At 36.1% G+C, this 16,950-nt stretch overlaps 1 protein-coding gene across 1 annotated transcript in view; it reads left to right on the forward strand.

Moving 5' to 3' along the window:
* The window catches only part of gabrb2b (gamma-aminobutyric acid type A receptor subunit beta2b), a 70,195-nt gene extending 54,446 nt beyond the window's left edge, over nt 1–15,749 (forward strand). The window contains exons 6-10 of the mRNA XM_084940682.1: nt 3,030–3,167; nt 6,143–6,295; nt 9,739–9,983; nt 11,130–11,267; nt 11,395–15,749. Of these exons, the coding sequence (XP_084796808.1) occupies nt 3,030–3,167; nt 6,143–6,295; nt 9,739–9,983; nt 11,130–11,267; nt 11,395–11,742 (1,022 nt within the window). The 3' untranslated portion in view covers nt 11,743–15,749. The remainder of the gene's footprint in view (nt 1–3,029; nt 3,168–6,142; nt 6,296–9,738; nt 9,984–11,129; nt 11,268–11,394) is intronic.
* Nucleotides 15,750–16,950: the final 1,201 nt, after the last annotated feature.

Here is a 16,950-nt window from a genome sequence, read left to right on the forward strand (position 1 = left end):
TATCAGCATAGCGAGATGTAAAACTGTTAAAGTTAATTAATCTGTTACCGTGCACACAAATCTCAAAGTATTAATCATGCTTCAATTCAGATCAACTCAGATCCTATGGTACAAAAGTTTGTATTAGTATACAAAATTTCACACCTAGACTATTACTGAAGGATTTTCTTGCATTTGAAAATGTCATTCCTACATTATTTATAATGCTCAGTGTTGCTGTTACAGTAATATACAGTCTTTATGCTGCATATAGCCCTACCTTCAAAGGAAACTGATTTGATCAAAAGATACAACACTGACTTCATAACAACAGTAGCTGTGAACCTTTTCAATAAATCATACCAAGATTAGGATCAGTCAGCCGTTAAACATTGAACACTAGCCAAGAAGCATTTTTTTGGCCCTCGTGTAGCAGCTTTGACTTTACAAAATGTATGGCTCTACACAAGACGACAAAATTGGTCATTTTAACAAAGCTGTTTTAAAAGCCATAAAATGAAACAAACTAATTAAGACAGCTATGTACGTATTAGATAACTTTTACATATACTGAGGGGAAAGTAAAAGGCACATTACATTTGATGTTTCAGTCGATGTGTGCTCACAATGAAACCATCATTTCATTACAGCATCTCTGTCAAGTTATAGTTATATTTTCTGCACCAGCGATCCCCATCATATGGACAGCCACTTCCACTCGCTGTTGCCATCACTGCTTATCAGAGCCCATTTTAGAAACTGCAGACATTCTCTGGGGTGTGAATGGTTTCTACACGTGGGCTTGCATGGCTTATTTATTTATCTTATCTTTAGATGTTCCGCCCCTGTCCAGGCATCCAAGTGAGCTGCAGCTTGCTGTATACTGCAAAACTTTAAAGATATTTTTTAATTACTAGGAATAACATTAAAGTCACTTTGAACTTTGTAAAATCAAAGTTAGTTGCAGACATATTTAGAGTGGAGTATCCTTCTCAGCTTCACTGGGCTATGCGTGAAGCAGGCATTTGTCGGGGGGGTGGATTTCAAGTGTCAATTTTTGTGTGAGAGTGATGGTGATGTTTGTGAATGTGTATGTGGACACATGTGTTTACGCATAACAGAATGTCTATTAATATGTATTAAGTTGATATGCATTTCATCTGATAAACTGTGGGAAAAAATAATCCAAAGGACTTGCTTGGTGACTTTAATTCATATAATTTTCAATAAACAGTCAAAATTTAGGGAGTCACAGCATCTTTCAAAGTATTCTTATTTCAAATGTTTGCAAATGCCAAATGTGTTTCCAAGTTTTATTTACAATATATTTAGAAAAAAAGTATAGATGTGAAGAATAACATGATTGTTTTGATTCTTAATGCTTTATCATGACCTTGCATGCAAGTGGTATTTAATATATGTATTAGAACTTGGTATTCTTTTATAATAAGTATATAAAAAAATACTTTTTTTTATTATCCCTGATTATCTTCTGCCCATAGCAATATCAAAGCCAGTGTTTTATCTCCTTCCAAAATCCTTCTTTGCCCATTAAAACAAATCAACTGAGACATTATTTCATAAGCTTGATAAAAATGCCTGGAGTCAGATTTGGTCAGGGAGATATGCCAGAGTCCCAGTTAAATAGCTTTAGTATTGTATTGCTATCTCCTCTGATGTTATCGTGAACAATTTCATTTATTTTTGGTCTGGCGGTGCTCTCTGACATTGAAATCCATAAGCGAAGGTTTTGTGCTAGTGTAAAATAGATATCGTCACCCCGTGTTTTTATTATTTAAAACTTATTGGTTTTTTTTTATCTAAGTTCTGTAATCTTGTGCCAGTTAATAGTTACAAAGCCAAGTTTCTTATTTCACCATTTTGTAATTAATAGATATACTCTCAACTAATTATTTATTTTGTGTCTCTTACTATATTCCTTGCAGTTAATTTCATATGGGATGGGAATCAAGATGATCTGAATGTGCTAAACACTTTGACACAATAACTTCAGTATGAAAGTAAAATAAAATTGCAAAGTCAGTCTAAGGGTTAAAGTTTTTAGGTAACTAAAAACTAAGTTATAAGAGCACTGGGTCAAACTTCTACTCATCTATGCTATTACAGTGCAGAGGTGTGTGTAGTCCTTGTTTGTTGACAGTTTTTCCTAACATGCCCCCATTCAGTCATCCACTTCAGTCATGCAGTAGCTCTGTTCCCCCCTGAGTGTGTCCACAACACAGATTGATAATTACTGCTATAACCTCATATTGTCAATTCACCATAAGCACATGGCTCAGAAAGTTGTATCTGCACAGACTCTTGTTGTCTAGGTAACCCTCTCATGTATTTACTACCAGGTCTTCTACAAGTCAAAGATATCCTTTGCTCTCATTGGCTGTCATCAGTGTTGGTCAAGTTACTTGAAAATAGTAATTAGTAAATAATTACTGATTATTTCTCCAAGAAAGTAATCCAGTTACTTTACAGATTACTTATTTTCAAAAATAATTAGTTACTTTTTAAAAACATGATACACAACCTGAATACGTAATAAAGCAATAGACCTTTCAGCCCAATTCAATTTTTTCTGCATAATCAATCATATAAAATGTAATCAAATGAAAAAGTCTTGTTTTAAGTAGTCTTGTACTGCCTTTTGCTGTGTTGTCGCAGTAGCAATTGTCCATCTTCTAGTAGACCTTAAGAAGGTACTTCACGTGGTCTTGGTAATCGGCCACAGAAGGTCTAGGTTTTCATTTTAGCTATGATCCTAGGAAGCATATTTAAAATGCACATGCTTTTACAAAAAAAAAAAAAAATTCAAATGAATAAAAGAGTTTTTCCTTGTGGACTGCCATGAATTTTTCATCAGTAAACCAAAGCCCAGTGACTGCATCTAAAGTCAAAAGACTGTAAACTGGTAACAAATGCAAACCTAATCATTGCTAATTAAATATACAAGAACGACATGCGATAGATTGTGAACAGATATAGTGTGTAGACCTTATTGTCAATCAGTGATTCTTGTTCCTTGTACTGTCTCGCAGATGGTTACACTACAGATGACATTGAATTCTACTGGCGAGGAGGAGATAATGCTGTGACAGGAGTAGACAAGATCGAACTTCCCCAGTTCTCCATTGTGGATCATAAGCTCATTTCCAAGAATGTTGTCTTCTCCACAGGTAACGCATCATAAAAATCATGATTCATTATCACTGTTACTATTATTACTAGTAATTTTACTTCATTATTATATCTCTCAATGTCTCTGTATATTCATAAAATAGTTTCGATGTTTCATACTTTATCACTTTTTTCACTGTTTCAACTTATATATATGAAAAAATAATTTCCAGAAATCCTAAACATCATGAAAACAAACAGGCATACAGATCTTTGAATGAATCATTGTCTTCGGAGGCAGATGATACCATGACATTTTAACAACAAACAAAAGAGAACACTGCCTGATATAATGAAATATTCATATGTTCAAGTTTTTCATATTCATGATTTTGTCATGCAAACAAGCATTTGTAAGTAGGACATTGATTTTTTTGGTAATTAGTTAAAGCCGCTGCACTGAATGATAGCATAACGTAAATTCAATATGAATGTTGCAGCTGCACCAATGAAAGCTTGTTTTGTCTGCACACACTGCTTGTGCGTGTATGTATGTGTGTTGTTGTGTATTGGTATACTATTAGTATGCAAGAAACTTTACCCAAATGTCTACCTGAAGTGTGCTGGATTTTATTACCCAGTACAGAAATGGGGGAATTCCCCTGGTGTCAAACATTGGCCTGCATTTGTATAGCGCTTTTCTAGTCCTTAAGGACCCCAAAGCGCTTTACACTACATTCAGTCATTCACCCATTCACACACACATTCACACACTGGCGATAGCAAGCTACATTGTAGCCACAGCTGCCCTGGGGCGCACTGACAGAGGCGAGGCTGCCAGACACAGGCGCCACCGGGCCCTCTGACCATCACCAGTAGGCAAACATGGGGTTAGTATCTTGCCCAAGGATATTTGGCATGCAGCCAGGAGGCAGCCTGGGATCGAACCACCAACCTTCTGATTAGTGGCTGACCTGCTCTGCCACCTGAGCTACAGCCACCCCACATTCACTGGCTACAGCTTGGTTATAAAACTGTCATAATTATAGTGCTAATTTGAAAAACTCTGTCATTGAAAAAAAAAAACCTCAAAGAAATGTGTTGTAGTTGGACAATTATAGTAAGACTTTATTGTATACCAAATTTGTATTTGTTTCTATCACATATATGCTGACATTTCAAATAACAGGCTATACAGGAATAACCTGGATTTGTCCTCATTCATCTTCATAGAACAAAAGTCACAAGATCACGAAAGTTAGACTTTATCCTCTGGATACCACAAAACAAATTTTAGTCAAGAGTTGCAGAGATTTTTCCTCTGGCCTGAAAGAACAACACTGTCATTGACAGAACCACATGATCAACATGGTCACAAACCCCTGTTTTCCTAATGAAGCATGTTTCAGCCTTCAGATTTTTAAGCTTTATTTTGAGTGTCTGCTTTGACCTTTTTTAAGGAAGGTAGTAAAAAACAGTTGCTCATCAGTCAGTGATATTGGAAAGAACAAATTTAAATTACTTGGTTCAAACTGATCCTGATTACTGATGATTGTGTTCATATTTTTTGCCACACACCTGATATCTTTGGCATTTCACATCTTTTCTGTCATGGTCCTGGGTCGTGCGACCCAGTGTTGAGTTTTATGTATCTTTTGTATTCATTTATGCTCTAGCTTAGTTTGTCGAGTTAATTTCTAGGGTGCTGTTTAGCCCTTTGTTTCTTAGTTGTTTATGTCATCTCCTCCTGTACTCAGTCTCCCTGGTTTGTGCATCCACCTGTCATGCGTCATGTCTGTGTGGTTAAGTTCAGGTCACGTCTAATCTCCATGTTTCCTGTTTTACTTTGAAAGTCTGTGTCTAATGTCAGTGTATGTAGTTTCGCTTTCCCTGTCCTGTCATTAGGTTCATGTGTATCAGCTGTTCCCCCTTATGTGTTTCCACTTCCCTTGATCATCCCTTATGTGTATTTAGTCTCTGGCTGTATCCCAATTCAGGGTCTGCAGCCTTAAAGTACGCATTTCAAGGCCGATTACGTCACAGCGGCGCGCCGAAGGCTGTCCCAATTCAAAGGCTGCTTGAAATGCGGCCCTGAAATGCGTCCTTCATTTCCCTGAATTTTAAGGCTGTGGCAGTGTAGACTTCATGGCCCAACATATCCCAGAATGCATAGCGCGGCAGTGGGTGTGGATAATTTTGCCTAAAAAAAACGGAGGATGAGGGGCGCCCGAAGAGTAAACTTTAAGTACTGAATATTATGTCACTTATTTATGTGCAAATGTTTAATAACGAAGAACATTAAAACATTACTGTTGGCCACATGTCGGCAAAGTTAGGTGACAATAGTGACGTTTGTACTAACTTGGTTTTAAAGCCTTTACTTTAAAATATACGCCGTTCAATAGCTGACCTTAATCTTACAGAGAATGATCAAAGCTCATGTAGAAAGAAACAAACAAATGAACAAAAGATTTTCTCCTTCATTTCTGTCAAACAAAGCTGTATGACACGTTTCCAGCTGTTAGTATCATGGTTGCTAGGCAACCTGGGCAGCGCAACGGAGGCTAGACCGTCCCATTTCACAAGCCTCGCACTTCCGGCCTTAGCGGTCTTTGAGTACGCGGCCCTTGAGGATCATTGAGGCTGCGTACTTTAAGGCTGCAGACCCTGAATTGGGATACAGCCCCTGTGTTTCATTCAGTCTGTGTCGCGTCATCTGTGTTCCCACCCTCCATGTTTTCACGGCCAGTCTTTGCAGTCATCGTCATAGTTTTCTGAGTCTTTATAGTTTATCACAGTATCAGTTTCCCAGTTTAGTTATAGTTTAGTTTAGTCACGGTATTTCTGCTTTGTTTGAACTCTATGTCATCAGCCATAATAAAGGCTCGCTTTCAGTTTAAGTTCACTCCCGTCTACTCACTTGCGTTCGCACCTGGGTCCACCACACACACCACCGCACGGTCTGTCTCCACAGACCGTGACATTTTCTCCTTTTTAAACATTATTTTTAATTATTATTCTCCTTTCTCCAAAGGTTCTTACCCTCGTCTGTCTCTGAGTTTTAAGCTGAAGAGAAACATTGGTTACTTCATCCTACAGACATACATGCCTTCTATTCTCATCACCATCCTTTCCTGGGTCTCCTTCTGGATCAACTACGATGCCTCTGCTGCCAGAGTGGCTCTAGGTAAGGTTCATAAAACAATAAATAGGCCAATAAAAGGGGAATATGTAGTTGAAAGCTTGCCCAACCTGTATGCTGGCTGTACTAAATACAAAAATGAAGAGCATGCATCTTACATTCTCTTGTTCGTCTTTTCTCATTTTATCTCTAGTTGCTTATTTCCTCGATTTTGTGAACATTTTGAACTTTACACATAAACCACACTGTTACTGTATCTTTTGGAAGTATTGTGGGTGTTAGTGGGTCAAATATTAATCAAGTATAGGGTTAAATCATAGAACTATAATGATGGTTGACTAGGCTGATTTGTTTCTACTTTTAAACCAGAAACCGTCTGTTCTTTTTTGGGGAGCCGCAATTTCCTCCAGTCATCCTTGATTATGTAAATCCCATGTTGCCTGGGAGATTTGTAACGAGCTACTCTGTGTTTATCAGTGGTTCACTGTCTTCTTTTTACCGAATTCCATTCATTCAGCTTCATCTATATTTCTACCCAACCCCTCCCTTTTGTCAACAAGGCTATTTTGCTGATTGACAACTGGGCTATATGTAGTGGTCCAGGGGAAGGCATGCATGGGATTTAATGAAAAAAGTTAATGTTTTATAATAGAGGCAGGTCAGAGTTGGGAAATGTTTGGCCACCTCCTTCGCCATACTAGATTCAGGATTACTTTATCCTGACCTCCTTTCAGGCATTAAAATGGACCTCTAAGGGCTATATCACATGATCACTATGTGCAAAAATCTGTTGTTATTGTTAAGCTCTTATCACAACAGCTTGGGAAAATTGTCTGAATCCTATTTTGACCAGTATTAATTTATATTAATTGACTACAACTCTGTTGGGATGCTCTGCAAAATGTTTCTTAAATGTTTCTTAAAGCCTGGATGCAATGACTAGCACAATTTAAATGCTATAAAAATCAAATTGATAATGTTGCTCATTTTGAATGTAAAGCATTAATAATAATAATAATAATAATGGATTGCATTTATATAGCGCTTTTCGAGACCCTCAAAGTGCTTTACAATTCCAATATTGATTCACTCTCACATTCACACACTGGTGGAGGCAAGCTACAGTTGTAGCCACAGCTGCCCTGGGGCAGACTGACAGAAGTGAGGCTGCCATATCGCACCATCAGCCCCTCTGGCCAACACCAGTAGTCAGTAGGTGAAGTGTCTTGCCCAAGGACACAACGACCAAAATAGACAGAGCTGGGGATCGAATCGGTAACCTTCCGGCTACAAGATGAGCGTCCCAACCCCCTGAACCACGGTCACCCCAAATAATATATACAGTGAATATACAGTGGGTGGAATGATTATTTGATTTTCTGCTGAATTTCTGGGTTTGCTCACTTACCAAAATACAAACAGTGTCTAATTTTCATGGTATTTTCATTTGAGAGACAGGATATCATGTCCCTACAGAATATTGTAAGGTCATGCCATTTGACCTCTGATCTCAGTTTTACATTTCACATCTTCCTGTCTTTCAGGTTTACCCCAAAATGTGTTTAATCTTTAAAGAAAGTATTGGCGAGAGAAAGAAAATGAACTGCATAGTTAGTTAGAAATATACTGTAGTGTAATATATAATAAAGTTACTCATGACCACTTGTTTATTACCTACTAACTACTACATAATGTTTGTGTAATCAAAGTAAACACACGTCGTGCTGCCCTTAACCAATTTTTACTGTACAACAAGTACGTTAAAAAAACAACAAAATTAACTAAATAAATATACACTGAATATACAGTGTTTGTGTGCACAAACTTGGCCAAACAAAGATAATTCTGATATACAAAACACAATACTACTCCATTAAAATGAAATGAGTGAGCTGCCTCAGCAGAGTTTGCACTTTTGTAGTACTTGATGTTATTTTTGTTGTTGTTCTTATTGTCACTTAATTTAAATGCAGCATTTTAATGGTTGTTAAATTAATGTATTCTAATTTATTTATATGTTACTCGCTACTTAAGAAATTTTGTTCCAATTGTTCACTAGAATTTAAATAGTACTGCTGTTTTTTCAATGAATGAGGCATATGTAGGAAGATACGTAAGCACTGTAATTTAACCATTTTAGTAAGTTCTCATATAAGCATTAGAATCTGGCTTCTCTTACCATTTCTCGTTTCCTTTATATGAATAGAACAGTGCTAATGTAAGCCCAACACACGTACATCCAAGAGTGAACATTGTGTTAAAAATTACAAAAAAAGGGAAAAATTGCCATGTAATAACTCTTGCAGGGGTTTGTGTGCCGTGCATAATAACCAAATTCTCAACACATTGATATGCATAGTCTGACAGTTTGCTTGGGAAGGCTTTGGAAAAACTGTCTTTCTCAATAGGAGTTCTCCGCTAATGAACAAGATCAAGGTTGACATTTGAATTTCAAAATACTCCACTTCAGGTTCTTCCTCTAAAGCATATTTTTAAAATCATGGGGCAAACCCTTTACTTTCACTGATCAAGGTCACCTAATCAGTCGAATCAGCAGCCAGCATTTGGAGGCATTTCAGCCAATGGTGCACAGCAAGTCACTGAACAAACCGTTGTCTGTCTTGGACAACCCATCACACCAGCTGCATTCCACATAAAACCAGCAGTGCACATTCTCCCACAGACTTATCCAACCCTGCTGAAACAAAGGACGCTTCTGGAAATCATTCTTTGTTTTCTCTAAAACTCTACAACAGCTTTCCCTTTTTCTGATAGGTGAACACAACTGTCAGAACATAAGCTTCCTCACACATTTCTATATTTGTCCCTCTTACTGACATTTTTTAAAAAATTATAGAGTACATATTATTGATTTGCTCTGCTATTTGCAAGAAATCTATTTTCCACAATCTCAGTCTTTTTTCAATTTTATTTCCTTTTATTTGGTCACTATTATTAAGAAAATTTTACACTTCCCAATATTATACAGTAAGGCCTTCACATATGGTGAAGGCCTTACTGTATAATATTGGGAAGTGTAATAAGTGTTACTTTCACAACGTTATTAATATTCCTTCCTTCTTGAATTATTGTAGTCATGAGGTTTTTAGAAAAATTGACTTCTTACTTTGTCATTGAGGTTCAAGGTCACTTAGATTTGAGCTCATTTGACATTATTAGTTGATGCACCTATGGCATCAATTTGAAAATCCTACATCGCCACGTTCATGAGTTATTGCATTGATAAGATTTTCAGAGAAGTATACCTCTGACCTTGACCTTAGACTCACAGGCACCGGGACTCAAACTTGTCCAAGATTTGTCGTAGATTTCTCTATGGTATGACTTCTTTCTTGAGTTATCAGATTGACAAGATTTTCTGAAAACTGGACCTCTGACCTTGATCTTGAGGTCAAAGGGCAAAATTGCAGTTTTAAATCTGACTATTGAATTTCTCAATATCTTTTTTTGTGTTTTTTGTGGTTAAGGTATTACCACTGTGCTGACCATGACTACCATTAACACTCACCTGAGAGAAACGCTCCCCAAAATCCCATATGTCAAGGCCATAGATATGTACCTGATGGGCTGCTTCGTCTTTGTTTTCCTGGCTTTGCTGGAGTATGCCCTAGTAAACTACATCTTCTTTGGCCGGGGCCCTCAGCGTCAGAAAAAGGCAGCGGAGAAGACAGCTATGGCCAACAATGAAAAGATGAGAATGGATCCAAACAAGGTAACTATCTAATAGCTTAGCTTGTCCCTGTAGTTTGGTCATCTACCTGCCTACCAGTATTTAGAAAGGACTTGTTGAGTCCAGTATACTCACTGCATTGGTCACTTTGCACAACATAGTTGACATCTTCACACAGCCACATCCATTTATGCTCGCCTGAGGTAAGGTACCCACTGCAGTATTCTCCTGAACGATAGGTGTTGGCACTTAGATAATAAGAAGCCAAAACTGGAAGTCAAAAAATTGCTAAGTTTTTTTTTCCCCCACAAAGTCTCATCTTTTCAAACTGCTGCAACATCTCACTTTGTATAGTCTGCAAATCTCTGGCCTTCATCAGTAAAATGGTGATAAGAACCAATGTGATCCTTGTGTCTTCAACCCAGCATTGGCAGCAGTAGTACAATGTCCCGGGTTACACAATTGGCAAAAGGGTGGCTTGCAACAGAATTATTGCAACTTGGTGTCAAATTGACATCAACTTTGTTGTATAATGCTGCTCTGCCACCACAAGAGGACAGGTATAATGGGGCCCTTATTGAGAATTAGTATGGTTTTCAGAAAAATGTTTTCATAAACAATTAAAAACTAGAAACATATATTTGAATACATAGGCAAACCACATCTGATGTTTTACTTCTACATGCATGAAAATGCATGAAATCGCATTTACAGTGAAAATGGATTATTCAGATTGTCTAAAGAGTCCAGAATAATAATTAACAACATTCACTGTTAAAGCAGCTTAGTAGGATTGTTGTAGCCCGTGTTTGGAAGCCAAAATAACTCGTGAAAAAGAGAAGGAGGGTCTCGGAGACAGATGGCTCTTTGCCTTGACAAAATGCAAATGGTCACCATAACATGGCTGCACCTGGACTGCTGAAATACTCAAGGCAAAATGCCAAAGAAAACCAAATAGAAAAATAACTGCATTTATATCCTGTGACCTATTTCAAAGAGTGCACAGTCTATATAGCAATTTAGGAATTCTGTTCTGTTAACCATTTAGGTTATGTCTACATGGAATTTGAAATGGAAACACTAGAAGATAATTATTTCATAAACTGCAAAATGTAACAGTAACAATTTTTTTAATCCAGTTCATCAACTGAACCACAGCAATATTGTTTTGTTTGAATGTGCTTGCAGTGGCTGGTGGGGAATGTTGTTGGCAGAGATGACACGCTGTATGCAAGAATGAAACAACGTGATATGGATGGCCATGAGTCATTGTGGGAACCAATCTTTGTGGATGATGCAGCAATTGGACTTGATCAAAAAAATAAGGTATCTGAAAATGATGTGCAGGTGATTTCAAATGAGTTTTGTGCTAATGTCAATGCCAATGTCTCAAAAATAAACCCAACACTACATAAACCTGAATCTAACAAACTTTACTCTTTTTCTTGGGCAGATGGACCCACATGAAAACATCCTTTTGGGCACCCTGGATATTAAGAACGATATGGGTGTTTCAGAGCTGGCTCTGGGTCTCAATGACCCACGGAATACCATGTTGACATATGACAGCTCAGCTCTACAGTATCGCAAAGCAGGGCTGGCCAGGCACAATTTTGGCCGAAATGCATTGGAGCGTCACATGACTCAAAAGAAAAGCAGACTACGGAGGCGTGCTTCACAGCTAAAAATCACCATCCCTGACTTGTCTGATGTAAACTCTATTGACAAATGGTCACGGATGATCTTTCCAACTGTTTTTTCTTTCTTTAATGTTGTTTACTGGCTTTATTACGTTAATTAGGATAAAAAAAAATGTTTTAAAAAAAAAAGGACATTCATGAGGGCAAGACCAAACAGCAAATATGTTGCTAATTTTGTCTTTGTGTCTTGTTTGTTTTCTATCCATGTGATCTTGTAATTGCTAGACTGAATCGGTAAATTAAAGACTGGATCTGTCATAACTTGGAAAAGAACATTTGGTGGCTTACACGTGAAAACCTTACACTAGAGATTACAAACATAAGGTGCCTGTTCCTGAGTATTTGTTTAACATTGTATGTATTATGGGATGTGTGCATCTTTCCGTTATTTATAATGTTTGCATTTCTTATGTTTTTATTACTTTAGATTTAAACTAAACAGTAATTGCCAAACTGTTATAAAAATGAGATATGAATGGATAAGATGACACTTTATAATGACCATTTACTTTTACCGATACTAATTCAAAGTGCTTGAAGCAAGTTTCAGGTTAATAGGGCTTTCTGTCTCAATTATATCAAAATGTGATGTTTATATGGGACACGGGGGCCTGAAATATACTTTTTTAGGATTTTGTTATTTGAAAAATCATTTTAAAATGGGGAAATTACCAAAACATTCCAGATTGATTGAGTAAGAGTTGCATGTTAAAAGGAAATACAGTGAGTTTATTATGATTGTTGGGTGCTATCCACTGTGTCAGACAGCTAAGGGAACAAACAATATTATTCCTGTTATTCACATAAATGAGATTTATTTTAACAGATGCATGACAAATTAAAGGATAATCCAACATATAATCTATTAAGATGGTGCTGGGCCACCATGTATCACAAAAATCAATTCAGTACATTTTCACATTCATTCCCCAATTTTGTGGAACTCTGCTGAAGAGATGGAAAATTAATCCAAAACATATTCTCTTAGTTGTATTCTAATCTAATAACCAAAATCTCTGTTTGGTTTATTGGTTGGTAGGTTTTTGGACCACCTTCCCACAAAATGCCACTATCAGCAAAACAAATCCACCGGTTCTCCCCACTTGATCACTTCAGTGATCAACGACGTCATTGTTTTTCCTTTAATTTGTTTCTTATCTGTTTATTGTTGTTACATGGGTTTGCTTTAAATTGCTTGATGATATATTGATTGTTTCTTTGTCTCTTGTTTTGTACAAAAAAAAAAACAGTCAGTGAAATTAAATGGGTGCCTGTGTTCGATGGAAAGAATAGAATTCATAAATATACAAGCATTATGTCATTATAGTAGCAACTGACACCACGATTTGAATATTTATTTTGACTTTTCTGTTTCTCTGTTTCTTTGACTCAAATGTGTTTATTTATTCATCTTAATCCCAAGCCAGACTTGTATACTATATATGGGTGTAAAATGATCATGTATTGTTTTTACATTGAAAAATATGTTGACAATCACAAAATATACAGCTGTCAATACACAATGAATTTAGAACAATGACAAAATACTTGCTAACAGTACTGCCCAGTAGGTGGAATTTATGTGGAACAACTGATTATGCACAAAAGTTGTTATAAGCCATAGAGGCTCAATAGTTCTTCTAACATCTGGTGCTCATGGGAGTGGTTTTAAGAGAAACCTTATTGATCTTTTTACATTATATATTTCAATTTCAATTTAAAACAAACCTAGGGCAGCGATACACCAGTTTCAAAGTCCCTTTCCTGTAGCTCTATACTATTTAGATCATCAAATTGCTCTGTTAAAAAACAAAAACAAAACTAGAGGTAAAAAAAGAGTAGCAAAGCCTCACATGTGAAATTGTACCTACATAAACATTGTTAAATATAGTGGAAGAGGGGAAAGCTAACTTCAGATATTTACCTAAAACACAATCTTGCGCATATTGCTGAAGTCCTCTGGAGTGATATTCATTTTGAGTCTTAAGGCATGAGTGAATACTCTAAGCATTAATATGTTAATGTTTAATCAAAGTGTGGCCAAGAACAGTTATGACCCACTGCATGCTCTGTGTAGAAGTAAATCCTTTTTTTTTCTAATTACCCAAATGTTCACTCAGTTTTTGTGTTTAATTCATTTCACAAATACATATACATAATGTTTACAGGTTTATTAAAAAAAATGTCTTAATAGTTACTTGTGGTGTTATTAAAAATACAATTTTCTTTTCTAGAAAAAATTTACTTAACCATTATAGTCACTCTCCAACAGCTCACAAACAAGTTAGACACACTTTTAATTATCAATAAAGTGCAGATTCAAGTGAGCTTTCAGCTCTGGTATTTATATGTTAATTATCAAAATAGTCAATTTCACACTGCTTTCTTAAGATTGAAAACTGTGCATTGTAAGTGAAATATTGTATTTTTGTTCGATGGTTATGGTGATTATGTCACAAAATTTGTCGTCTTTGTTGTTTTAATATATCTTTCTATCTCTCTCTCTCTCTCTTGCTCTCTTTTTGGGTCACTTTTAGAGAGATCTACTAGAAAATGATTGTTGGTGTAAATCTCTGAGGAGTTCAACAAAAAATTTGGGAACATGTTCCAAAAGCATATTTATATATGTATATAGCAAACATATATATTGTTAATCAGAAATTGAAACATATTAATACATATTAATAAATACTTAAGAACTTTCTACACAACGAAAAAAAACACAAAAAAGATTTTCAATAGCATTTATATTGTAACATGGAAAGAGAGAATGCAAAAGCAGATGTAATGTAAATAATCTATTCAACAATGTCACTTGATCACTTTGATCTTATGCTATTAATCGGAGAATAAGTATTTGTTTTTGCCAAAATGTAAACATGTCTTGATGAATGTAGTTGATGTTCCTTTGCAGGGTGTTTTTGCTATAATGTTTCAGCAAATGTATACGAGATTTTTGTACCAATAATTAGCTAAATACAGCTTAGTCCACACCGCCACTAACACAAAAACACACAAATACAAAAGGTCATGTGATTAAGAGGCTAATAATGCCTTGTATCAGACCAAAAGTCAAACATCTCAGGTCAGCACAGTTCACACTATTAACAACACCGACTACAATATACTTGTACTTGAAAAGAAAAAAAAAAAAAGCAGCTTGGTGCATTTGTTTTATCTGTTCTCCCTGTAATTTATTTCCCTTCTCCTGTTTAATATAATGCTCATGATACAGTACAGTACACAGTAACTATATTAAAAGTATGGTACAGTATTTGACCATAACCACCTAGACATGGCTAATATTTTTTTTAAAAAATACAATAATAAACAAAGTTATTCTATCCACATCAGCTGTAGACATATAAAGATAACTCAGATTTTAAAAACAAATCTTAATAATAGTGCTGTAACACATGATGTATCTGAGTATGAGTGTGGGAAGTGGGTGCATGTTGGCCAGATAGCAATGCATTTCCAAAGCACAGTTTGGATGTGTGTTTGTACTTCACAGCACTTTTTTGTTTCATATATTTTTATACTTCTATATTCCAATGTAAAAATGGCAAAACCCATTTTTCTCTAAACCTTGTAAAACAAGTTTGAGCATTTTTCATATTTATACAATGCTTATTGGTTGCATTGCCCCTTAGGGATAGTGAAAATGTAATGATTTGTATGATAATGAAATCCTGTCAAGATACCTTGTTTAAAATTTAATTAATATAAAATACATGGTTGTAAATGGTTTGAAAATGTTTTTTTTTTCTTAATTCCTGGAAAGTTAAGGTTTTTGGAAATTCTAGATTCTATTTAGGAGAATCTGGAACGAATGACATCTTAAAAGCCTAAATGACACATCTTTCTGGCTGAGTATGTCTGCACACAGTCACAGAAGAAGCCTTAGCCTCCTGCTGCCCTGGACCTCTTTCCAAGCAGCATCAATCCTACTCACTCTCAACACCCTCCACCTTGGAAAACCCTTGTATATGGCACTCATAAGAACATAGCTGCACATTTTTGAAAGACAAGCTCTGTAAAAATTATGTCTTTACTTGGGAAGTGAAATTATTTCCCTGATAATAAATATTATATACAGTTCAGAGAATGCCTGTTTTGCACTTATTTCAAATGAGGGGAAAAAAGCAGAGTGATCTCAATGCATGGCAAGTATTCCCAGTTGTGTAAAATTAACAAAATGTAGACAAATGCACTTGAATTATGACCGACTGCAACATATAATGCAGTTGATGCTTATGCAGTACAAAAAAGCTAAAACTGGTCATTTTCTGACATGATGGCTTCTTTTTGTGATTCATCTTCTGGAAAGCACATACCAACACTTCAGAAGGTTAATGAGTCATTCACATATGTATGAACTTTGGAATATTGTACACAAATCTGTAAAATTAGTAAAACTGCCATAAGAAGACTCTGCACCTGTACATTTCCCACTGAAGAATTTTGTTGAATGAAAAATTGAAAGAGCCCATTTTCACTGGAGCAGAGTTTTCTCTAAACACTCTTCCCATTATAATGAAACACACACACACACACACCTATGTTTTAACATGACTGTAGTCCAGCCTAAGCCAGATAAATCAAAAGAACTTGCATGTGATAGCAACAAAATTGTATGTAACTATGCATAACCTTTTCCATTCCACACAAGCAGAGTGTTATGCTGAGATTTGAAATGGAGCCACCGTGGTGTAGAAATAGAGCTCTTGTGGCTCTGAATAGGAGTACATGAGTCATGACATAGAGCGGTAGGCAAGCTTGGCATCGCAACAAAGACATTAGAACGAGTGTGAAATGTGTCTTTTTATCTTTCACCCACAACACCTTTTTTGGTCATCACCCACAGTCTTCAGTTTGAGATTAAACTTACAAAGGGAAGCAGTGACTGTTCAGCCAATATATCAAACCAGCATTTTTTTAATGGTGACTCAGTGTTGAAGGATAATTGCAATACAAAAGTATGACTTTGTGTTAGAGCATCTGGATAAATATAGACACCGGAAGTATATGTGCGCGTGTTTGTGTGTGTTTCAGTGTATTCTAATATAAAAGCCCACCTTCCATTTTTATATAAATGCTTATGTGATTAAATTTTTGATAATCCAAGACTCAACTCTAGCAATCAGCTACAGAATCTGTTCCAGTTCTTTTTCTGCTTAGCCCAGGTAAGATTATTCTGACATTGGTTTAGTTAATTGCTTGATATTAGGAATGCAATAGTTGCAGCCCATTTCCTGTACAAATCTGTGCATAGTGGCACTTGATGCACCTACCCATGAAATGATGAT

The sequence above is a fragment of the Perissodus microlepis genome, chromosome 10 (genome assembly GCF_051167445.1).
Source record: "Perissodus microlepis isolate ML-2025 ecotype Zambia chromosome 10, ASM5116744v1, whole genome shotgun sequence".
Taxonomy (NCBI): domain Eukaryota; kingdom Metazoa; phylum Chordata; class Actinopteri; order Cichliformes; family Cichlidae; genus Perissodus; species Perissodus microlepis.